At 40.9% G+C, this 24,521-nt stretch overlaps 2 protein-coding genes across 3 annotated transcripts; both read left to right on the top strand.

Moving 5' to 3' along the window:
- The first annotated feature begins 704 nt into the window (after positions 1–704).
- On the top strand, positions 705–9,801 carry LOC113146089 (ATP-dependent 6-phosphofructokinase, muscle type-like). Its single transcript, XM_026333355.1, has 22 exons — positions 705–794; positions 1,818–1,891; positions 2,512–2,589; positions 3,763–3,952; positions 4,100–4,265; positions 4,433–4,477; positions 5,221–5,329; positions 5,443–5,538; positions 5,630–5,722; positions 5,828–5,953; positions 6,124–6,188; positions 6,524–6,587; positions 6,710–6,856; positions 7,054–7,124; positions 7,229–7,316; positions 7,417–7,569; positions 7,650–7,814; positions 7,983–8,044; positions 8,353–8,464; positions 8,549–8,648; positions 9,095–9,200; positions 9,297–9,801. Exons 1-22 carry the CDS (start codon positions 743–745, stop codon positions 9,427–9,429), a joined length of 2,295 nt encoding a protein of 764 aa, XP_026189140.1. The 5' UTR covers positions 705–742; the 3' UTR covers positions 9,430–9,801.
- Positions 9,802–11,845: 2,044 nt separating this feature from the next.
- larp4aa (La ribonucleoprotein 4Aa) lies at positions 11,846–23,403 on the top strand. 2 transcript variants are annotated; one of them, XM_026332622.1, is made up of 17 exons: positions 11,846–12,379; positions 14,501–14,618; positions 14,838–14,996; positions 15,933–16,017; positions 16,105–16,241; positions 16,329–16,432; positions 16,518–16,628; positions 16,721–16,774; positions 16,866–17,075; positions 17,424–17,527; positions 17,806–17,847; positions 19,315–19,551; positions 19,691–19,745; positions 19,844–20,002; positions 20,091–20,230; positions 20,338–20,545; positions 20,852–23,403. In XM_026332622.1, exons 1-17 carry the CDS (start codon positions 12,263–12,265, stop codon positions 21,242–21,244), a joined length of 2,433 nt encoding a protein of 810 aa, XP_026188407.1. In that variant the 5' UTR covers positions 11,846–12,262; the 3' UTR covers positions 21,245–23,403. The 2 variants fall into 2 exon arrangements, with proteins under 2 accessions (XP_026188407.1, XP_026188409.1); XM_026332624.1 differs by lacking the exon at positions 17,806–17,847.
- Positions 23,404–24,521: the final 1,118 nt, after the last annotated feature.

Consider the following 24,521-nt stretch of genomic DNA (forward strand, 5'->3'; position numbering starts at 1 on the left):
TATTATGTACAATGTTTATAATAAATTTATATATGTTGCTGCGTGGTCATGTATGATTTTCCTTTCAGATCATGAAATTGTACCGCTTTGGCACGTCATGACCAAAACAATTGTATACTGTCCCCTGTGGATCTGGAGGTAGCTGTGTAAAGTCTGAGGACATTTCTAATCAGAACAGAAATATATTATTGAAACTCAGTTGCACACTGCCAGCATGGAGACTGAAAGATAAGAAAAAAGTAATAACACTGGGGTTTATCATTAGCAGTGGAGCCGAAATCAAACAATTAGTATTTGATTCTTATATAATGTTGATTGAATAATCTGCTATTTGACACATTTTTCTTTCAAAATCCTTTGTTTAGTAGCTTTGAATGTAATAATTGGCAGTAATTCATCTGAGGTACATTTGAACCGCTTCCCGTCACTTTAAATCCATGTACATTGTGTCTCTCTGTGTGTAACTGTCCACTGCAGGTGGTTACAGAGCCTGATGTATATTTAGTTGAGTTGTGTGAATGACTAGTTGAGAGTGTCAGTGGGAGGGGGCTCGGGCAGGATTAGGAGCAGTTGTCTGTAAAGTCTGTTTCTTCATTCGTGTCTCTCCCTGAGAAGCAGTGAGTGAAGGAAGAGCAGCCTCGCTCTGTTCTTTCCCATTTTCCCTTTCGCTGTGCTCACCTGTCTGCACGGTTCCTCTGGAAACATGTCCAAGAACGTCCACCAGACCATCGACCCCACAAAGATGGGAGTCGGACGTGCCATTGCTGTGCTAACATCAGGTGGAGACGCCCAAGGTAAGCAAGAGGATGGCTCTTTACAGTTTTATCACTGCTTTAGTTTTATTGTTTAAAACACAAGGTCTCAACAAAAGTGGGAAACGTGATTGGACAGCACCTTTCCCCCGCTGATGTGTCCCTGTCTCATGACCTGATCAGCACCTGAAGTATCATATTAATGCTCTGGCTGCATGACATCTTAAATAAGAGCCAAAGAACAGAGAAGGCGAGCAGCAATTTTCCAAGATGTCTGAGTAGCAGAGTTGAAGGCCAGCTGTCAGAGGGTGATGGATGTTTGGCTGCGAGTCCTGTTTGAAGTCATGAGCGTGGTAAGAATTATGTCTTGGGTTCACATCACTCATGTTTGATGTAAATCCAGCAAAGCCTCTTGCAAATGCCAGAGAAAGGCCATAAATTCTCACAGCTTGTTAAAACTACATCAGTTCAAGATTAGAAACTTTATGCTTTTTATAAAATGTTATAAATCATAAGGCTCTTATAAGAGTCCCTTAAGATGTAATGTGTACACAATTGAACATTGTGTTTCTTTATAAAATTTCTCCATTGACTCTAGTTGAAGCTCAGCAGGGCAATTTACTATCCTGGGCCATCTTTCCTGTGCAATTCTTTCAAAGTCTGATTCTATACTTTTGTGCAGAGCCTTTAATTTCCCCTTGTTCCCCTCATGCTTTGCCTTATTTCAAATCTTTGAGGCTAAATTTAGTGGCAGTGACCTTTTTCTGGTATGGAGGAGAGAAAGGCTCCTCGTTCACAGCTGCTGTCTAGTGAAACAAGAGCTGTTACTTGCCAGCCTACCATAACACACCCTCACACTATAATGTGCTGTACATCAAGGGGAGAGATAGTGCACAACACTCCCATAACCCCAGCACCCGTCCTTTCCCTGTGGTTATTTTTTGCCAACGTCCAGGTCACCCATGTCTTGAGATGTGTCTAAGAAAGTCCCTAAGGAACTATAAAGGACATGACACTCATTTAGTCTTATTTTGTGTTTAAATTAAAACCCTTTGTGCTTCTCAGGTATGAATGCTGCTGTGAGAGCCACGGTCAGAGTTGGTCTCTACACTGGGGCCAAAGTCTACTTCGTTCATGAGGTACTGATTGAATACGGGCTACAGTGGACGTTGAAGTTCACTTACACCTCAAAATTTACAAGTTAATACAAGATAGAGATTCACAAGCCTCTGATATATTCATATATTATAAAAGGTATGGGATAACAACAATAATTTTTTTCATATTTTGTTGCAGTGCAAAGTTAAACCAATACCCAAGTCATTGCTACCTTTATTTAACCACAGTGTATATTATTTAGTGCTGCAATTTACTACGTAAGTGTTGAATGTGTAATATTTATAGTGATCTATTAGCAGAAATCAAATATAGTATTCATCAATTAGTGTGTAATCACTGGAAGCCTTTAAATCTACATAAAGAGCGGGTCTGTTTTCACGGAGGCAGCCATGTTGTGCCACCATGTTTCTGCAGTAGTCCAGACAAACCAAACACTGACTCTAAACAGGGAATCACATTTTGTTTTAAAGTTGACTGCAAACATACCCTCTCATGCCTGAAAAATGGTGGGGTGGTGTGTGAAAGGTGCTCAGAAGACTGCATTCTGTAATCTCACCACTAGATGTCACTAAATCTTTCACATTTTACACATAGCCCCTTTAAGTAAATGTACTTAGTTACTTTCCACTATTGACTGCAGGGCTACCAGGGCCTGGTGGATGGAGGAGAAAATATTTGCCCTGCCACGTGGGAGAGTGTGTCCATGATGCTTCAGCTGGTGAGTGGTGTGCAGTGGAGTAAACACAAATACAATACCCTCAGTGTGCTGTATAAGACATCTTATAAATTCTCCCTGTCAGTAATGGTGAAATAAAACAGAAACAAGACATAAAGAGAAGAGAAAAAAAAATAGATTCGACTTTTACTGACGAGAAATAGTTTTGGTCTGAGATGTCCATTCTGAGATTTCTGCCACTAAAGTGGAAGTGGAGGTGAATACAATTTTGTTTGTGGTGCTCAAAGCAGCGAAAAATTAAAAATAAAAAAAGTTCAGCAGTAACATAAATGGATAATGCACACAGCTCACTTTTGTTGCTAATGAAAACTGTTAACAGTGACCAGACGAACATGGACTGTCCAGGATTACAGACCTCTGTTCATCTTTGAATGGAAAAACACATTGTTGAACTTCTGAAATGGTTTTTCTCACTAATGTGACAAACACAATTCTACTCAGCTCTGTTGAACTGAGGTGGCAGGTGAACTCTCAGAGGTTCATATCTCTAAACTTGAATAAAGTGAAAGTACCTGGCTGGATGTGACTGGAGGTAAGTGTGAAGTGAAATTTTGGGGAATTAGGGTGAACTGACTCTTTAATATTTAACACACTTACTTACTCAGGAGCTTTTTCTGGGGTTCTCACCATCAACAACATCAGGAACAGATTTTTGATGTACAGATGTAACAATATTTATTAGCTTGTGTGATTCACTTTCCATTATGCTGTCTCTGGCGTCTCTCGTCTAAATAAAGCAGCTGGAAGTGAAGAAGGCATGACCCGCTAAGATTCATTAAGTGTGAGAAGCAATGGAGTGGGCACGAGCCGTGGCAAATGTCTAGGGTATCACCTTTCAATTGCGTTTCCCATTTGGTCACCGCGTGATGCAACCTGAGTTCTTGTGACCTCAGGGAATCTTCAAGGATAAGGCTGGTGAATTTCTCTGTTTTTGTTATTTTCTACAAAGCGCTTACAGAGACTAAAATGAACAATGAATTCTGTACTTAACATAATGCCTGTAAATCTGGTTTGGGTCATTTACATTGTTGTCCAAAAACTACTAAAAACACACCAGTGAGCTATGCACGTGATCTACACCCTGTTTATAGCACTACATGAGCAAGAAACCAGTGCATCATCATCATCATCATCAATACATTGTTCTTGTGTTAGGGGGGAACTGTCATTGGCAGTGCTCGTTGCAAGGACTTCAGAACCAGGGAGGGTCGCATGAAGGCCGCCTGCAACCTGGTGAAGTTGGGCATCACCAACCTGTGTGTGATCGGTGGCGATGGCAGCCTGACAGGAGCCAACCAGTTCAGGACTGAGTGGAGCGGACTGCTTGATGACCTGGTCCGAGCTGGTAAAGAAACAAACGAAGTAGCTGTGAGGAAAAACAAATCTGTAAAATCCCTCAGCTCAATTTAAGACCAGCTCTTGTACCAGTGCACTGACAGTATTTCTCTTTTGAACTTTTTTTTGCATATTGTTTTGTTGTTTGTTTTCTCAGGTAAGATTACAGAAGAAGGAGCTAAGAAATCTTCCCACCTCAACATTGTTGGCATGGTCGGATCCATTGACAATGACTTCTGTGGCACCGACATGACCATTGGTACTGACTCCGCCCTGCACCGCATCATTGAGGTGGTGGATGCTATCGCCACAACTGCACAGAGGTACAAAATAAACTATTTGTCGTCATCTGTGGGTGTACACTTACAGAATATGCAGAGATGCAAATGTTTATCAAAATTATATTTTGCTTTTTCAAATCTCAACATAAATAAAGTAAATAAATTACAGTTCTTTCCTACTTACAAAATACACTTGTGTTCATCCACAGCCACCAGAGGACATTCATATTGGAAGTCATGGGCAGACACTGTGGGTCTGTACCTTGCGTCCTTGTGTGTTTTGAGTTGATACAGCGTGTGTTTGCAAAGTGTGTTTGATTGTGTGAAGTGCATACAACCTCATAGGTTTAAAACTGAAAATAATTCCATCTATATTTTTGGTCTGAATCTAATGCGCCTTGTTTAACTCCTGTTGATATTTTTTCACAGTGAAATCAAATAATTTTCACACCATATTTATACATTTTGTAATCTAGACATTTAACACTAAATACGCTTAAAATTTAATCTCTTTACATTCACAGTGGTTTCATTTCTATAAACTGTGTATCTCTTATTCTTATCTACATATGCATCAAATAAGCAAATTCTTTTTGTCACACTTTCGCTCCCTGAAACAGTCGGAGATATTTTGCAGTAGCAATTGCCCTGTCAGGGTGTCCTACTTGCTAAGCGGCATAAGACACTGACTGTGTACCCATACATGAGAGGGGGGAGAGGAAAAGAAAGGAGAGAAGAGGAAAGGAAAAAGATGTGTTTGGTGCATGATGGGAAGTGCGAAGTGCTCTATTGGGATGATATGGCACTATGAGGTCTTTAACATATGAAGGGGCTTAATCATGAAGGGCTTTGTATCTGAGAAAAAGGATTCTGAATTCTATTTTTGTGTAGATTTTTAAGTCTTTTTATGAATAGGCACATTTACCTATACTTAAATGCATATACTGCTGGTACATTGGTTTATCGCTTGTATGTCTGTGTGTGTGTGTGACTGCAGGTACCTGGCCCTGGTGACGGCTCTGGCCTGCGGTGCTGACTGGGTGTTCATTCCAGAGATGCCACCAGATGACGGCTGGGAGAACCACTTGTGCAGGAGGCTAACAGACGTAAATATGTTTTTATCTGCAAATGGAGATGCCTGCCCACATCGTCTCATTACACATAACAATTCCATACATTTTTTTTTTTTATTTGCTTCTTTGATGAATTTTTTTCTTAGCAAAGAACTCGAGGTTCTCGTCTGAATGTGATCATTGTGGCTGAGGGTGCAATGTCAAGGGACGGCACACTGATTACCTCTGACCAGATCAAAAAGGCAAGCCCTTTCTTGTGATGTTAGTGAGGGAAAATGCTACAAGCAGCAGAGACTCTATCACAAACTAACAGATTGATTCATTTGTTCACAGCTGGTGACTGACAGTCTCGGCTTCGATACTCGTACCACTGTTCTTGGACACGTGCAGAGAGGTGGCACACCCTCCGCCTTCGACAGAATCCTGGTAGGTATTTTACTAAAACACCTTCTTCACCACTTTTCTCTTACCTGATGACCTGACTGTGTGTGTGTGTGTGTGTGTGTGTGTGTGTGTGTGTGTGTGTGTCAGGGAAGCAGGATGGGTGTGGAGGCAGTGATGGCACTGTTGGAGGCCACTCCGGATACTCCTGCCTGTGTGGTCAGCCTGTCTGGGAACCAGGCAGTCAGACTGCCTCTCATGGAGTGTGTGCAAGTGGTACGTCAAAATATTTTTTTTACAAATACATCAGATTTCACTTATGTGTGTTTTATCTTTACTTTGCAGCTCTACTTCTGTGGGATATAGTTTTATATAGATATAGTTTACAGTAGAGGATTTCTTCATCATTCTCCCTCACGCTCTCTGTCCCTCTCTTTCCTTTACAGACCAAAGATGTGACTGCTGCTATGGCTGAGGGCAGATTTGATGAGGCTATCAAGCTCAGGGGAAAGTAAGTATGTCCCTTTTAAATTTAGCAAATTTAACTACTCAACCTTTCTATTTGTGTTTGTGACTTATTGCACTGTTTTAATTTTAAATAATGTGTTTGTGGTATATTTTGTTTGGTTTATTTATTAGTTTTGTAATGAAACTGAAAAACCTTATAATTAATGTATTTCTGTTGCACACTCTATTCATTTCAATGCAGTCTCAATGCAGTTTACAAAGGAAACTATGCACATGTGGTAGTGAAAACATCGACCGCAGCAAATAAGACACGGCTACGATAAATAAACAAAAATGTCAAAATTTCACTGGGCACTCAGCTTTATTTCTGATGTGCAGGAGTTTTGAGAACAACTGGAACACATACAAGCTGCTGGCTCACATCAACCCTCCAGATGTTAAGGTGAGAACCACCCACTGATCAAGCCAGACTCTTACCACTGGCAGTAAACATTATTTGTAATGTAAATGAAATAAGTCATGGGTTACATCAACAGCCTCCTTCTCTCTTGCTCTCACTGCCAGAGTAACATCAATGTGGCCATCATGAACATCGGAGCTCCCTGCGCCGGTATGAACGCTGCAGTCCGTGCAGCTGTCAGGATGGGCATCATCCAGGGTCACAGCATGTTGGCTGTGCATGACGGCTTCGACGGCCTGGCTCATGGACAGGTAACTGCACATTTGAGAACTGAACTAGTTTTCAACAAAGTATCTTCTCAAATTTGTTAATATTTGCTTAATATTTCTCGTCCTTATAAATTCCAAATTGCAGATACTCAAAATAACGCCGCAGTATAAAATTTGGTTTATTCTCTCTGTCTGCAATAGTTTTTACGTTTAGAACTTTTCTTTCTCTCTCACTGCAGGTTGAGCCGATCACCTGGACTTCCGTGAGTGGCTGGACTGGAAAAGGAGGCTCAGCACTGGGCACCAAAAGGTAAAACAGTACTTGTCATTCTTTATTTTTTAAGCCATATAACTTCACTGAAAGCCATAACTGTCTTTTCACATAAGACTGTGCTATTTCCCTGTTTCCTGAAGAACTTTGCCAGCTAAACTATTGGAGGAAATCAGCCATAACATTGCGAAGTTCAATATCCACGCTTTGGTGATCATTGGTGGGTTTGAGGTAAGACATGATATGACTAAGGTTTGATGATAAATAAACAGTTTTGACTTTTATTTCAAACACACAGATAAACTAATCTTCCTCTTCTCCCTTGCTGCAGGCCTATGTGGGGGCCCTGGAACTGGTTCAGGCCAGAGAGAAATATGAGGAAATGTGCATTCCCATGGTGGTTATCCCTGCCACCGTGTCCAACAACGTCCCCGGCTCTGACTTCAGCATTGGCGCTGACACTGCCCTTAACACCATCACCTCTGTCAGTGCCGTAAAAGCAGAACATGTTTAAAATATAAAATGTTTGGATCCTGAACACACTTTTTGTATGTTTCTCTGCAGACCTGTGATAGAATCAAGCAATCTGCAGCAGGGACCAAGCGCCGTGTGTTCATTGTTGAGACTATGGGGGGATACTGCGGCTACTTAGCCACCATGGCCGGTCTAGCCGCCGGGGCCGATGCAGCCTACATCTTTGAAGAAAAATTCAACATCAAAGACCTGCAGGTGAACTAGTAATCAAAGAACACAATTTGTTTATCCAGTTTTCAGTACAAAAACACTCTTACCTACTATAAAGTCGCATTGGATCACTGATGGACAGGGTGTAGGTTTTCTCTTCTAGTCACCAGGTTTCACATTGCTGCATTTGTGATCTGTGAATTCGGCCTACAGGTGAACGTAGAGCATCTTGTGGAGAAGATGAAGACAACAGTGAAGAGAGGTTTGATTCTGAGGTCGGTTTTGTTTATTTGTGACCAATAATCCACAGCAATAAGAATGAAGTGATATAACCACAATAAAGGCAAAAAGCATCTACTTAACTGACTACTGCAGTACATATATTACATGGGCAGATCATAAATAGACTTTTTGACATTTTAACTTACTACAAAAAATCAGTTACACCATTGTCTTCCCTGCTATAATAAATGAAAATGCTGCTGTGTAATATCATTATTACTTATATATGGGAAGCATTTCGGGCAGCTAGGAGTCCATGACCTTCCAGACAGCAATGTAACTGTGTTTTTTTCTACAATAGGAATGAGAACTGTAATGCCAACTACACCACTGACTTAATCTTCAACCTGTATTCAGAGGAGGGCAAAGGCGTCTTCGACTGCCGTAAGAATGTTCTCGGACACATGCAGCAGGTTGGTTCATTGTAGAAACCACTCCAGCACAGCTTTACGCCGGTGTCCGTGCTGATACACCTGCCTGTCGTGTGTGGTCCACAGGGTGGCACTCCAACGCCCTTCGACAGAAACTTTGCCACTAAGATGGGTGCCAAGTCTGTTCTTTGGCTGACTGACAAACTCAGAGAGTGCTACAGGCATGGTATGTAGGGCATAAAATTAAATGCTAATGATGTACATGCTGGTGGTATGTAATGGTGAATTGTAACCAAGCTCTTTCGCCTCAAAGAGCTGTAGTTACTGTTTCAAATTGAGATTTTATACACACCACAGATTATATCCACTGATGTTTAGTATCAAACTATCAATCACTCAAAATTTGTTCTGCCTAAAAAACATCAGCAAATTCTACTTAAACATTAATGCAGCAGAAATTACAATGAAATATTAGACACTTTAAATATATTAATGTCACAGGGTTCTGAATAACAAGTGATTTTGATACATTAGAAATCTGGATTTGATATTGTGAAATTTCTATTTTTATTTAAATGAAGTATCCATTGAAATTATTGATACTCTGAGGTGGTTGTAGTAGTTTGCTTTGCATTGTGTTAACTGAACATTTTCGCTTCCTCTGTCCTTTAGGTCGTATCTTCGCTAACTCACAGGACTCTGCCTGTTTGCTGGGCATGAGAAAGAGGGCGCTCACCTTCCAGCCCCTTAACGAACTGAAGGAAGACACAGATTTTGAGTACGACACATATTTTCCATGTGATGTATACTGTACTCTAAGTAAACAAGTGTAATGATGCATGTTGAGTTTGACTGATCTGCCTGTCTGCTGCAGGCACCGCATCCCAAAGACGCAGTGGTGGCTGAAGATCAGGCCCATCATGAAGATCCTGGCCAAGTACGACATCAAACTAGACACATCTGAACACACCGACATGGAGCATGTGATCCAGAAAAGGAGACCTTAGCAAGTAGACTCGGTCTGCTCCTGAGAAGCACCTAGACAGAGTGGGGAAATTGAAAAGGATCTGTTTGTCCTACTTCATGTCTACATGCCTTGGTGAAAGAGCTGCTGTATTATTCTTACTAATCCAGAATATGTGCTTTCTTGTGGAATTCAGTGTTTTGTAGCTCTACCAACTCTCAGAAACTTTTAGTCAATGTATTGTGCAAATGATACAAGATTTTAAAGAGATTAAAGATACGTTTTAAAGAATTTACACTATTTTAAAGAAATTACACTGTGAACTGTCCCGAATAATTCATGTATAATGTTAGGAGAATATGTACATTGCATACACTGATAGACTACTGCAAAATAAAGGTTTTCAACAGCTGCAGCTGCGATTTCAGGACATTGAGAACACAGGTGGGAAAACCACTAAAGCTGTAGAAGATTCCTGGTATTATTCCTTTTCATGGATGCAACTGCACCTATGAGCGGGTAAGGAAAGAGACAGACTCACTATAATCTATGTGGCATCCCCACTGCACTAATTGCTCTGAGCATATGGATCCACAGCAACCAGTTCTTTTTTTTCATCAATTCAATTTACCTCAGATTAGTGTTTAGCCCATGTCACCAAAATTACATATAAACTATTGATCTGTGACCTCCTTAATATAACATGCTTTATTTTGAAAGGGAACATTAACCATGGATCTATTTTATCTACTACACTGATAATCCAATAAGACATGGCTATTAATCAGTGTAATATTATGTGACCTATCTTTGAACCTTTTAGGGTTAATTTAAATGTTTTATGTGATTTATCTCCTGCATGTGATTGCATCTGATTACATCACAGCTCTCCCATTGTTTTGACACCACATGTTGGTAATCAACATAAACCATGGTTTTAATTACCTGAACCTAATATTACTAGAAAATGGAGTCCAGATAGTTGAACACAAATGAAGAAAATGTCACATTAACATTTAAAAACAAACACATAAAGTTTTCTATGGTTAGTACAGAGCACATGAATAAATGTATTGAGACATTTAGATTGATTTAGGCTTTTTTTATGTTCTTCGTTATAGAAGTATCCTCACTTTAAGTGCCATTGTTTATATAGTACTGTACATATCATAGCCTTAATTGAAGAACATGAGAAAATATCATGTTTTAAAATAGGCAAGCTTCACACAAATGAGCCTCTCTAAAATACTATTTTGATTTCATCTGTGAGAATGATCAAGTAAATAGCACTTCAACCCCATAACGCGTATGCTGCTGCTGGTCACCCAGAAATTCTTGATAAAAAAGGAGAAGCAAACAGACTTACCTCTTTTTTTCTTTATTCTAATAACATGTTGAATTTGGATATTACATTAATTAAATATAGGTCTGAGTTACAAACAACTATTTACACCAAACGCCTGGTTGACCACAAGTAGTTTTCATCCAAGACCATTTAAACAAGGTCTTCCATCGAGCCAGTTTTAAAGCATGAGGAGAATATGTTCTTCTGAGGAAGATTTGAGAATAAATCATTGATGTTAAAAAGAAGAGGTTTTAGTACGGGGTTACCTTTCTAAATGGATTGATGGTGCCTATGACAAGGCCTTAGAGAGACTTAGAGAATCATTACTTAAAACAACTTAAAAAATCAGATAAAATAAGCTCTTCATGTGTTTGTACATCCCGTTTTTCACCTTTATCAGGTAGAAATAATGAAATCTTTCATTTTGAAACATTGGCATAGACAATCGATGACAAAGTTGGACCTCTGTTTAAACAACCTCCTCTTTTTTTAATATAAGGGAGGTAAAAATCTAGAAGACGTTTGTTTCTGCAGATCTGAAAAGTAATTTACTGAGTCCAAGTAGTTTAAATTCAACCTTGTTATTCATATGTGCAGTGCAATAATACAACCTGCACTAATGAATTCAGACATACTTTTTGTTTCAACCACAAGGTGGTGCTATGACAAGTAAATCAACAGACGTGCTATGCAGGTGATGTTTGATTGTTAAGGTATGTTATTATCCATTAGGATGCGTTATATATATCATGTGTTATTCTTGTTAAGGGCATAAACATTTGTTTTTTTAATTCAACATGTTATTGGAATAACAGACAAAGAAGTAAGAAGGTCCTTCTTTTTCATTTTTGAGAATAAACAAATCATTAGCGTGTAAAAGTTTACAGGCTGACTTAAATTTACTAGTTTTATAATAAAGGAGATGAAATTACATTTTATAAACAGGCTGCAGCAAAAAAAAAAAAAAAAACAAAAAAAAACCTAACAGAGTAATATGATTAAATAAAATCAGAGACTTCAACACTGAGATGCGGACTGCACAGCAACGCAAACACGGGGTAGAGATGCAGTCTGGATCCGGAAAAGGAAACGGTTTCTACAGAGGTCACCGAGACCTCGCGGTGGCAGCTGGGACGTCGGCGGACTGTGTGCCTGCGCTGAGGAAAGGTGCGTGTCCCCAGTGTCCGCTCCGGTCGCCCGGTTGGGAATGCGCCTCACGAAACCGGTGTGTGGGGTGATATTTGATGAAACGCCAGCGGGGACGGTGGTTTAAGAAGAGTGATGGTTCGGCGTCGCGTATGCCATTGGTATCTTAGCGTGTGCGTTTGATTCATTGAGCTAGCTGTCGTCCGCCGCCTGGTTGATTCATTGCTAAGTCGCCAGTCTGCAGCGTTAGCCGCTAGGAAGCTAGTTTCGGACCGGAGAGAACCAGACTCACTGCTGAACCCAGCACGGTGTTCCGCAAAGGGGAGGTGGTGGCAGGCGGGGGCCGGGAGAACGAGACGGGGTGGAAGTGAGTCAGGAGCGGCTGATGAGTTCAGACCAGAGCGGAGAGCCGCCGCTGCTGCAGGAGGAGGCTGACCCGGGACCGAAGACCGGTGGGAAGGACGAGGCTCCGCTGGGGGGCGAGGGAGGGACAGGCGGCATGGTGAGTGAGGCCTTCTGCAGCTAGCCGGCTAAAAGCCTGCTGCTGTTTGGAGACCTGTTAGCACAGCACCCCCTCCTCCCCCCTCCTCCCCTATTGATCACACAGCAGCTAAAATGCACCGACACATATTTTAATCCACATTTAATCAACTTGGACTGTTTTCATAACCTTCTTCGAATGTGTTCAATCACAAGGTGATACTGTGGCACGAAAGCAGCCTCACTAAAGGCGCATATGGCAGCACTTGCACGACCGCTCACTTGTAGTAACGTTATAGCAGGTGATATAATCTTTAATGCCTTTCGGAGCCGCACAGGTGATTTTATGCACTCGGCTTTAGCCTGATAACGCTAGCTTAGCTTAGCTTAGCTGTAACGGTACCAGGCAAGCTCATTAAGTAGTTTGCTGAGTAATCATTAGCCTGTAAGTTAACTTATGACACGGCTCCACAGTGATGGCAGTGCTGCTTGAAGCTGGGAACTATTGATTTGAATTGTTTTCAGTTAGTACCCGATCGATACTTCGATTATTGGACGAAAGGATGAGCGGCCGTTCACCCTGCAGGCTAATCGCAACGCTAGGTAGCCGAGCTAGCGCTGCAAAGACCCGGCCTGTGCTACGCAGCAGCGCGGTCAGCTGACGGAGCCTGGCTCGGCACGGCCTGTGGCACGGGAGCACGCATTGTAACCATGCGTTAAGTTGCACGGCGCATAAATGTTTTGAATGACACCGAGGCCTAGCCGTGTGGCACATCCAGTCCTGTGTGATCGGAGGGGAGACGTGCCTTGAGGCGTATTGTGACTGACAGCTGTTGTTGTCAGGCCTGGGGAGGAAAAAAAAAATAGGGGGGGGGGGGGGTGAGGTGTTGGAGTGACAGTGTCAAAAGCAGCAGGTATTAAATTTGACAGTTTCAAAGTTAAAGTACAACTGTCAACCTTTTCACATCACTATCTGTATGCCTTAATATGTACAGTATGTGATCTATTCTTGGCCACAGATTTTTGCAGGGTCAGGATTTCTCCTCCCAGTCCCCAGTCCTGCTGGTACAGAGTCAGGGGCCATCCCTGAATAATGTGCATCAAAATGGTTAATGTTAGTGAAGGTAGATTTATTGATTTGCTCGGTGTTAAACATTTATTAGTGCATATGTTTTGGTTACACTGAGCTTTCATAGTCGTTCTGTCCTTTCAGGTCAGCGGGGTAGTGGTCTCTGACAGGGGATCATAGGGCCCCTCTTGGCTACATGTCATTGTACCTCTCTGGTTTCTGATTATATACTATGGAGGCCCGGTAGTATGCAGGTGCTCTCGCCATCCTGAATGATTTGTTTCACTGTCCCTCCCACCCCCCCTACAATGTAAGGTTAATTAGTGAACTCAGCAGATGTGGTGATAATTGGCTGTAAACTGTACACTCTTAACCCTGCATGGATCATTGGTTGTGACCCTTTTCTGTATTAAAACTGTGCCTAGTTTTTGGATGTACGTTGTTTGTTATAGTGGGCCTGCCATTACTCACTCAGTACAAATGCATAACTACAGAACTTTACCTACATAAACAAAATGAACAAAATTTGCTGACAAATAGCCAGTACTTGAACGTACTGTGTTTGTGTTTCATACACAGGTTAGCTCTGTCAAAACTGTATAGTCACACAGTTCCTAATTTTTACAAGTGTGAGTTTTCTAGATTGGTGAAGTGTATTATGCATGATGGTTAGATCAGAATACTTGTGGTTAGGCTACTAGATGGTTTGTTGTTAATTTTCTATTACTCTTATTATGTCATGTTATCATGTTGTCTTAAAGTCTCTACTTTACAACATAGAATTCCTGCTGAAAACTGCTAGACCTCTGTCAGTGTTACATGTACTGAATATGTTTTATTACTCCTCTGCACAGTATTAGTTATAAACAGTAATCCTTGTGCTGGTATTTTAACTGGGAACTGGATATCCTCCAAGCATACTGTGGAGTGTTTTAAAATTTTATGCACATTGATTTTTTTTTTTTTTTTTTGTCCCGCCCCCTTTATTTTTGAAGTGTTCGATTCAACAACTGTCATTCTGTTTTTAATGTTGATTAAAACTGAATTTCTGATCCTGCTGTTTCTACTTTGAAGGTCACCTCTAAGGGCGCCGGTTTGAACCCAAATGCCAAGGTGTGGCAGGAGATGCCTGTGGCCCCCAGCGAGGCTGTTGCCATCAGCCCTCATTGGCCCCCCTCAGACATCAGTGGGGGTGAGATAAGCACGTATTAAACACATTAAATATCCACCTGAAAAGTCAGAACTCATTTTACGTTTAAATTCATTTGTAAACACAATCAATTTTGCCCTTTCCGTATACATCTAAACTTTTTTAATGTATAAACAAAATGCAAAGGCAAAGACTAGACAAGTTGAAGAAGGGGGGCTATGTGCTGGTGGTTCTGAGTGGAACACTGTACCTTGTTCTCAGGTTATTCTGAGCCTTCGTCTGCTGGGTGCAAGCAGTACTCTGTGGGATTCACAGCCCTGGATGATAGCAGCTCCACAGCAACAGCTGAGATAGCAGTTAATGGAATGGACCCTCCAGAGTTGGGATTTTCCCCTGCTGAGTCCACCACGGGGACCTCAGGTCAGTCACGTCACATGCATTCATCTCCCCACGCCAACTTTGGATGCAGTTCAAGATGATTCTGTTTAAAAGTTGTTTATAATCTCAATAATAATATTGTGAGGAAGGCATAGGTTTATTTCAAACTCATACACCTCTGTTTGGAGCACATGCTTCGACTTATAAATCAGAAGTGTCTCTAAGTCCAGGCTGATGATGATGTTAGTATGGGTTATCTTCTCAGACTTTGGAGCCACAGAATTATGCCAAGCAGAGCCACAAAGTGGCTCATAAACAAATTTCACCACATCAATAATACTCACATGACTTACATATTACACCCTATGGAAAGTCATGGTCAACATATGTCACGTGAGGGAAGCAGAATTTATTGTTAAAATGGGTTGGCCAAGTAATCATTTTAATAATTGTCTACTGTGAGGGTGTTAGGCGTATCATAGAGACTACAGCTTCTCTCTATATGAAGTTTAGAGTTTTGACATTGCCCGAAATACATAAATTTACCTGTTTATTACTGAAGTCAGAGGTGGTTTTGTACTAGGCTACATTATATTGAGAGGCTTTTCTAAATTCTTGTCCTTCCTGTATATTTGCATTAGGAGGGCAGCGTATTAGAAATGCAACTGAATATAATAAATCCCAGTACATTACCACCACTGACTCTGACCACATAAAAATACAATTTAACACCTTTACCCCAGTGTCAGCAGAAAGCATCATAGACATATAAGTGTAAAAGTAGATTTTAGAACAGGGCAGTTCTGTTGGATGAGGTTGAGACAGGTCAGATGAGCAATGAAGTGAACACCACCAAATAACGAACATCCCTCAGAACCAGTGACTGATATATGCTTATCAGTCATCTTTGTTATAGATGAGTTTAATATAAGATGATGTCACTTTATCCACGATTGACGTTTTGGTTGTGGTCCACAGTGGATCCCAAAACAGATGAGCAGCCAATCTCCTCTGAAACTCTCAGAGAGTCCCTGAAGAAAGAGCTGGAGTTTTATTTCTCGCGGTAAGAGACGAGCACACCAACCACATTTTTATGTAGTAGAATTTAAGAGAAGGCTAATCTACCTGGATCTGTTGGTTTGTGATTCAGAGAAAACCTCTCTAAGGATTTGTACCTGATGTCCCAGATGGACAGCGACCAGTTTGTCCCTATTTGGACTATAGCCAGCATGGAGGGCATCAAGGTTCTCACTACTGATATGGACCTCATCCTGGATGTGTTGAGATGTAAGTGAAACCTCAAGGCTGATGCATGTTAAGACAATCTGCAAAGACTAGATGCATCTAACTTTAAATACATTGGATTTTCCTCAGCCTCTCCTATGGTCCAAGTTGATGAGAAAGGAGAAAAAGTGCGTCCGAATCACAAGCGGTGCATTATCATCCTGAGGGAGGTCCCTGAAACCACACCTGTTGAGGTAAATACAATGTGGCAGTAAACATGTCAGAAACATTAAATTTTTTAAGGTTACGTCAACTGTGACACTGTTTTTAAACCCACAGGAAGTGGAGTCGCTTTTCAAAAATGACAACTGTCCGAAGGTGATAAGTGTTGAGTTTGCACACAACAATAACTGGTACATCACATTCCAATCAGACACGGATGCTCAACAGGTACAGCTGGTCAAATTTCACTTTTCCTCACCTTGTCTTGAGTTTTGAGACACTGCAGCATGAATTGTCTCGCAATTCTCTTTCTCCCATAGGCATACAAGTACTTGAGAGAGGAAGTAAAAATATTTCAGGGAAAACCCATCATGGTGAGTCCAAATAAAATGTGATTTTAAAAAGGCCTATTTGTAAAGTTTGTCATTGTTTTATGTTTTTTTTTTTTTCTGCCCCTGCTGTCAGGCCAGGATAAAGGCCATCAACACATTCTTTGCAAAGAATGGCTACCGTAGCATGGACAGCAGCCTGTATGCTCAGCAGTCCCAGAGCCAGTCCCAGTACAGCTCTCCACTCTACATGCAGCATGTCTACCCCCAGCAGCAGTACCCAGTGTACGGCATCGTGCCTCCCACCTGGGCACCTTCACCTGCGCCATATTTTGAAACTCCCCTGGTGAGAAACTGTTCTGCACTTAGCATTAACGCAGACCTACTCTGGAATTTACCCTTCAAGCTGATGAATTTCCACTTTCTTGTGTCGTCCGAAGAATAATACGCTGAGTGAATTCAAATGAATCTTTTTCCTTCTTGCAATTAAATTTTTCTTTTCTATGTTAAAGACATTAATTTGCTTGAGTAGATAGTCAAAAGCAGTTCTATACCCAGAGCAAACATACAACAATTAATATGATACATTTATTTTCAGGTCTTTGTGTGAGCTAGTGAGGTAATTAGTGCCCAGTTTAATACAACCTTTTTTTTTTCTTTCTTTTATTTTGTTTTTTTTTTTTTTCTTGTGCAGGCACCGTTTCCCAACAGCAGCTTTGTGAATGGATTTGGCTCTGCTGGACATTACAAACCTAGCTCCAGTTCTCTTAATCTCACTCGCCCATTCAATAGAAACCGGTAAGGACATTTTTTTTTTTTTTTCCAGCTGCTGTTTGTTCATTTCTGAGTTTTTTTTTTTTTTTTTTTTTGTTTTTTTTTTGTTTCATTTTAGTTTTGACCTAAATCTAAGTCTGCTTACTTGCATAAACATATCCTAATGGGAATGTTTTACCATCGTTGTTTGCATGAAGTTGAGCAGTGAACATCAGATCATCTGCAGTAAAGCTATGTCTAAAGATAATCTAACCCTACTAGGGAACTGTTCTTCACTCCCTGTCTTCTTACTGTCCCCACAGTGTCCCCCTCTATTCAAGAAAGAATGTAATAAATGCCTTCAGGTACCACCACTACACTGTATAATAAGCTTCATCACTACCCTCATCTCTTACCATACTGCAGCAGCAAATGACTAAATCCATACCGGGACCTATGCCTTCTGCCAGTCAGATTTTTATGGCCATAATCCTTTTCATCAGTGTGATAAATGTTTATTGCCAGGTAACAGAGATCCTGGATTTGTCATGTCATTTGTTAAATGTAGGCTTGCCTACTAAAAGCTGCTATCTGATTCTGAGCACCTGGCTTTTTCCAGTTATCGCCGCCTTGGCATCAAAATATTCTCTTTGCTTTTAAGTTATTACATGTAACAGCTTCTTCCCATCACGACTAACCATCAATTTTATGTGGATTTTTTTTGTTTGTACTGTGCCTTTGTCAGCAATTGTATTACCGATGACAAATTTGCAAGTTTTTATACAGTGAAAAAGGCAACTTCAAAAAGACTGCACTTTTTCCAGGTCAGACCTGCTGACGAGATCATGATGCTAAAGGAGTGGAGCAACTGGCTTTGGTTCTCTCTCTTTTTTTTTTTTTTCCCCCCACTTCTTTCTACCCCTCACTTCCAAAGTCAAATGCTTCACTCCAATCCCAGTGAGAATTCAGATTGTCAGATCTGAGGGTCAAAGACTCATGAAAGCTGTTCATGTGAAACACTTTTTGGACAAACAATATCTGTCTCAAAGTTTCATTTTTGGTGCGTTAACACATCAGGAGCTTGTCTAGGTCTTACATGGCCATTGTCACCTCTACTTAATGAATTTATGATTGGTTGCTTAACATACAATAATGTATGTTGTCAGTCTCCTGTGCTTCAGCCAATCATTAGCACTAATATAATTCAACAAATCTCTGCATGTCTACAAGTCACACTGCATGCTCTCTCGTTTTAGAAAAGTTTCATGTTTGAGTTGGTGCTACCAGTGTTTCCTTTTGAACTTCAGTCACGTTTGAGCCTGCACTATCTAAACATTTTTGAAGGATGTCGCACAAATTGTAACTATAACTGTTTTTATATAGAATTATTGTCGTCGGTTCTAATTAAAAACCCATAATTGCTGTGATTGATTGGTTATCTCCATGCAAACACAGCTTCCACCTGTAGGACCACACATGGGTTTAATGTGTTACAGCCTGTTAGTTTGGATTTGTGCAACTATTAAGAACTGCTGAACATTTTCCAATACATGAAAGAGCAGTCATACACATTTATATTTGATTGAGCACTATTGGGAAGGGTTGTGTTTTGTGTGCTTATGCTTGCAAATGCATTGCCACCTGACAATAGCATATTATGGGTGACATGTTCATTGAGATGCGATTCTAAAACTCATAAGACAAAAATGTTCCCAACAAACAAAAGACTGCAGGAAACACTGGTTGCTATTATCTCATGATCTTTTTTTTTGTTGTTGCTTTTTAAATAAATATTGACCTTGTTCTTATTTTCCTTTTCTCCACTGTGACAGAAACCATGTGAAGCCCCAGGTAAGGACAAGCGAGGTGACCCCAGCGTCCATAACTCCTGTCTCTTTGGAGAGTCTGACTGGACCACGCAGCCCGCAGCCTCCAGCTCCTGTCGGCACATCCACGACCACTAATTCAGTCCAGGCAGCTTCCGACTTGAACACTGCATTTCCGCATTTGTCCTCGTCTTCTTCCTCTTTGGATCCCAGTGATGATGGCAGCATGGCCGGACGTGGAAGGTAAACCAGCTTCAGCTGTTGCTTTTAGTTACTGACCGATTTGTAACGGAGACCAATGGCTGCTGCTCATACGCTGTGATTTGATCAGTCACACTTTACTAATGTTGAGTCACTGACGGATCCTTTATTTGCATTTCAGACGGAGCACAACCTACAGAGGAACACGGAGGAGGCGAGATGATGAACGGATTGCGGTAAATAGCAGTTTCATGTTGCCAGAAGAGTTTGGATGTTATATTTAAAACATCAGCCATCTCATGATCATTTTGTTGGGCCCTACTTCCTCTTTCAGAGGCCTGTGCCACTAGCAGAGGTCAAGGTTTCCCCACCCAAGTTTGACTTGGCTGCCACCAATTTCCCTCCTCTTCCTGGCTGCGTGGTCAGTACACAGGGAGAGCCAGTTCTAGAAAACCGAATGTCAGATGTTGTACGCGGTTTGTACAGGGACAAGGTAAGTGAAAGACGCTGAAACTGTATGTACATCACTTGGATATTTTGTGCTGAAAGGATTGTTGAGAGGGAGACTTTGGTTTTTACAGACGGAACATGCCAATAAAGAAGCCACTGTGAGCCCAGGTTCAGGCCAAGGCCCAGTCACAGAGGAGGCTGTCGCTGTCTCCAGTCCTGCACTGGCAGCAGCAAAACCTGCTGCGCAACCACTTGGACCCTCAGCCCCTGGGTATGACTTTCCCAATAACTGCAATTCACTTCACTGTATTTTGTAATCTGATACCTGCATTAAAGTTAAAATGGTAAGTCTAATGTTTGAAACACTTGTTCTGACAGTGTCGTTCGTCAGGAGAAGAGGGCCGAACGTGCAGAGATCCCAGCTCAAAAAGCCACCCCACGCACACCTGTTCAAACTACTGTCAGTTCCCCCGCCTCCTCCACACAGCCTGTGCCTAGCTCCAGGCCTCAGCCCTCTGCTGCCTCCACGCCAGCGGTACCCAGCACGCCAGCCCCTGCTACAGCCACTATTCCCACCTCTGCACAGGTGAGAATCTGGTACTTGGCATAAACAGTTCACATTAGATTCCCTCCTGATGATGAGATCTTCTGCGCATAGAGGGATGTGAGGTAGTGGACTTTCTGGCTTTGGTTCTCTTCCTCCTCTCTCTCTCTTCTGTATTTCTGTCTTGCTTTCCCACCCTCTCTCCCTTTCCCACCACAAGTCCGGAACGTTTACTCCTACCCCAATGAGCGTTAAGATTATGAGATCTGAAGGAGTGGCAAGCCAAATCATAAAAATTAATGTAGGGGATTGTTACATATTTTAAGATTGTTTTTTGTCTTTTTCCAGGAGCCACGTAAGCTCAGCTATGCAGAGGTGTGCCAACGGCCACCTAAAGACCCACCCCCTGCAGCCCCTGCCCCGGCTTCCTCAGGCACCGCCTCAGGCCAGCCATTGCGCGAGTTGCGCGTGAACAAGGCTGAAGAGCCGGGCTCCAGCAGTGGTCCTGGAGACAAGCAAGAGAAAGGCCATGACAGGGAGGGGGGATGGGAATACAAGGAGAGCCGACCACCACGTGAACGTGACTCTCAAGGCTACTACCGCAGCAACGGCCCCAGAGGCACAGCAGGCCTCAAGTTCCGGGACCAGAGGCGCCCGGCTCCGGCCCGACGCAGCTCCCCCCAGGGAGGCTACAGGCACACTGGCAAAGAGCAGAATATCCCCCCAGTATCGCCAAAGTAAAAACTTTATGAATAAAAAAAAAAAGATGTATGAATATATACATGGATATATATAATTATATAAAAATGAATAACATAAAAGCAACAACATTATGGTAGCCACCATCTCCCTGGATCTTGTCCAATGAAAAGCTTTTAAAACGACAATAAGACCGGGGCATCCAGGACTAATGGGCAGAATGACATCTGAAGAACTTTGACAAGTGATTTGAAAAGGAAACAAAAAAAAAAACAAATCTCTGGCCTCCAACATTATGCTTAAAAGAATTTAAGTGTGATTTATCTGGAGGCCATCTCATTTATGTTCTGCTAAGGAGAGGTGGGATGCTGGGCCCTGTAGATGGCCCTCTACCTTTTATGATTTTAAAGAATAAATGTTGGTCTGCCAGAACAATATGCACTAAGAAGAAAAGAACATGCATATATGTCATGTACATATACAAAGATATTACTAACACACAATGAGACATAATTTTTTTTTTTTTCTCATGTGCTTAGGGTTGCAAGTATGATTGACGGGTTGACTGATGTCTGTGTATGCATTGATTGTTAACCATATGAAATAAGTGCTACAGTGTGCTGCTGCACTGATGTAATGAAATGGATGATTTTTACATAAGAGATTCAGAATCATTGTCCTCGAACTGGACAGTGTGGTCTTCTAATGTATATTAATGAAATGTGTTCTATGGTGGTATTTTGATCTTGGTTCATGATTGGCTTAAATCGTATCAGTCACAAGTCAGAAACTGTTGATGTATGCCGCAGTCAGATGTGTGGTTTTGTTTGAAGCCGAAATCCACTTTTGGGGTACGCGCTGGCCCGTTAGCCACGGTGAACCTGCTAGCCTGGTCCGATACTTTTCATGTTAAGTTTTATCTTTGCTGAAACATTTTTGGGTGCATTCACTCAATGGGTTCAGATTTGTCATGTTGATAATCAGTCAGGTTCTCTGTTTACATGTTTGTTTGCGTAGTAGGGTTGTGTTTTTCATGAGGGAAAAAAAAAAAAAAAAAAAAGAATTAAGAATAGGCTAATGCTGAGATTTGACTGTTCGATGCACCTGATGGTTTAGGTGAGGGTTTGGCTTTTCTACATCATCACAGGATATCCAGGTTAAGCTCATATCTGTGAATTGTTTTTTTTAACACTGGCATAGTGTCAAAAATAGAATGCTGTTAGGTAAAGATGATAGCTACACAACGTTTGGCAGCCAAGTCATGGGTATAAAGAGAATTGGAATATTTTCACTTGCTATGTGCCAGCTGCCTATGATTGTAGTGTGTTAGGATAAGGTTTTGATTTTTATTGAGGAGGTCTGCTAAGTAATGTAGTTTGGGGGAACCTTTTGGCGCAATGAAACTGGATTTTTCTTTTGAAGAAGAAGAAGAAGCTGTAGAGGTGTAGTTGCCTATGCTATATATAATAATCCTCCTCTAGATGTGTGATTTTTACAGAGAAAGGCTTTTGACAGCAGGCATCCACCAGATTGTTTTGTGCTTTTAGGGTGAATTTGCTGTTTTGTTTTTCTTTATTTTTGTTTTGTTTTTTTCTTTCCTTTTTTTATTTTTGAAAAACAGTTTGACCTAGATACTTTTTGAAGCTTGACTCACTGTATGTATTGCTTTCTAAATTTATTTATTTTAATTCTGATGTGCAGCGCTTTTCTCCCAATCTTGGTAGGCTGGTTTCCCCAAAGTTGTGTGAAATCGCATTGGCAAAATAAAATCACGCATATGACATTTATATACTGTTTGGAGATGTCAGCTGAGAGAAAATACTTGATGCATTGACTTTGGGTTTAGTAATGCAGTAAACGAGTAGCCAATCACTGGGGCTGTTATATTTTTTGGTTTTTTTTGGTTTTTTTTCATTGAGTATGAGCAGCTAGTTTAGTATAATTTAAATAAATGCACTAACTTGTTTTTAAAAAGAATCTTACTCATGAGTAATGTGAAATCATTTTAGAAGCATATGGTTGATGTTGACAGGCTTGCAAATACCTACAGGAAACACTTCCCCCTCCATACGTTTGAGTTATTTTCTGTTAATTTGGGATGGGGTGGTGAAAGGAAATATAGTAATGGATCAACCAAGTGTTTGAGACACAATCCTAGAACTGTATGAAATGTCACCAAAAATAAATTATTTTGATTTGGATTTGGGGGTGTCACATTTCTTTTTTTTTTTTCTTTTTTTTTTTTTTAATACACATACACACATCCAACAGGTTTCATGCGTATGAATTGATAGTGAATTCAGTTTAAAACAATTTTAAAGCATTGGCTAAGCTGATCCAAGCCTTAAGGATTTAAAAACATCTTCAGCTCTCTTGTTTTTCTACCTGACCAGCAGGTACTACTAAGATATCATGTTTTGGGTGATGTTTGAGCCATTATAGCAAAGGTTTTGACCTATGCTCAGATTGTAGTTGTCAGATTTCAAAATGAAATTGAGAGAAAATTTTTTTATCATTTTAGTATGATAGACATTTGTATCCTTACATGATTTGGGTCAGTTTGTTCTGTTTTAGGCCCTTTTAGAACACTAAACACACACTAAACTATGCTTGGAATCTCAGTGGAGTACTGGATAAATTTATATGGTGCAACAAATCATTTCTGTCACAAGTTAATTTGCTGTTTTCTTATAACTTATTTTGGTCTGTGATATGTTTTCTTTCACAACTGGAAGGAGCAAAGGAATGTTTGACCTTTTGTTTGAAATGTTAATGCCAATTTTTCTTTTTTCTCCTGCTTCACTACATTTCAGAGAAAAAGATACTAACACATGTTAACTAACATATATAAGCATATATGTTAGCATTAGCTCTACCTTTACCAGTTGCAACATTAAGTTGATGAACACAATAATACATCAATAAATATGATCCAGTAATATTTAATGCATTAATATGAGGTGTGCTGTTGTGTACTTTTACTTTTGGTACTGTGAGTATATTTGACTGTAAATACTGATGTGTTTTAAGTAAAATTTGTATTGGTATTTCTACTTTTACCTAAGTAAAGGATCCCAGAACTACTTCCACCAAACGGACTTCAGTGCAAGTAGCTACAGTCCAAGACGGAACATAAGATAATGACTTTAGGGAACTATTTATGGTCTGTTTGCGCTCAGCTGTTGACCAGCCCAGTCTTGACAGATGTGTCCATTGTGTATCTCCCAGTGTTCCTCACATGGACATGAGCTGGAGGCTTTTCTGGCATGTCACTGGATGCCTGCCGTGCTCCCAAGGCCATACGTGTCTATTTTGGGAA

The sequence above is a fragment of the Mastacembelus armatus genome, chromosome 7 (genome assembly GCF_900324485.2).
Source record: "Mastacembelus armatus chromosome 7, fMasArm1.2, whole genome shotgun sequence".
Taxonomy (NCBI): Eukaryota; Metazoa; Chordata; class Actinopteri; order Synbranchiformes; family Mastacembelidae; genus Mastacembelus; species Mastacembelus armatus.

Excerpts from the sequence above, each read along its gene's own strand:
- LOC113146089 (XM_026333355.1), top strand. The coding sequence starts at position 743 with ATGGGAGTCGGACGTGCCATTGCTGTGCTAACATCAGGTGGAGACGCC. Across the intron at positions 6,189-6,523 it reads GCTATCAAGCTCAGGGGAAA|GAGTTTTGAGAACAACTGGA; the intron begins GTAAGTATGTCC and ends TCTGATGTGCAG. Across the intron at positions 6,857-7,053 it reads ACGGCCTGGCTCATGGACAG|GTTGAGCCGATCACCTGGAC; the intron begins GTAACTGCACAT and ends CTCTCACTGCAG.
- larp4aa (XM_026332622.1), top strand. The coding sequence starts at position 12,263 with ATGAGTTCAGACCAGAGCGGAGAGCCGCCGCTGCTGCAGGAGGAGGCT. Across the intron at positions 12,380-14,500 it reads AGGGAGGGACAGGCGGCATG|GTCACCTCTAAGGGCGCCGG; the intron begins GTGAGTGAGGCC and ends TCTACTTTGAAG. Across the intron at positions 16,018-16,104 it reads CTGGAGTTTTATTTCTCGCG|AGAAAACCTCTCTAAGGATT; the intron begins GTAAGAGACGAG and ends TTTGTGATTCAG.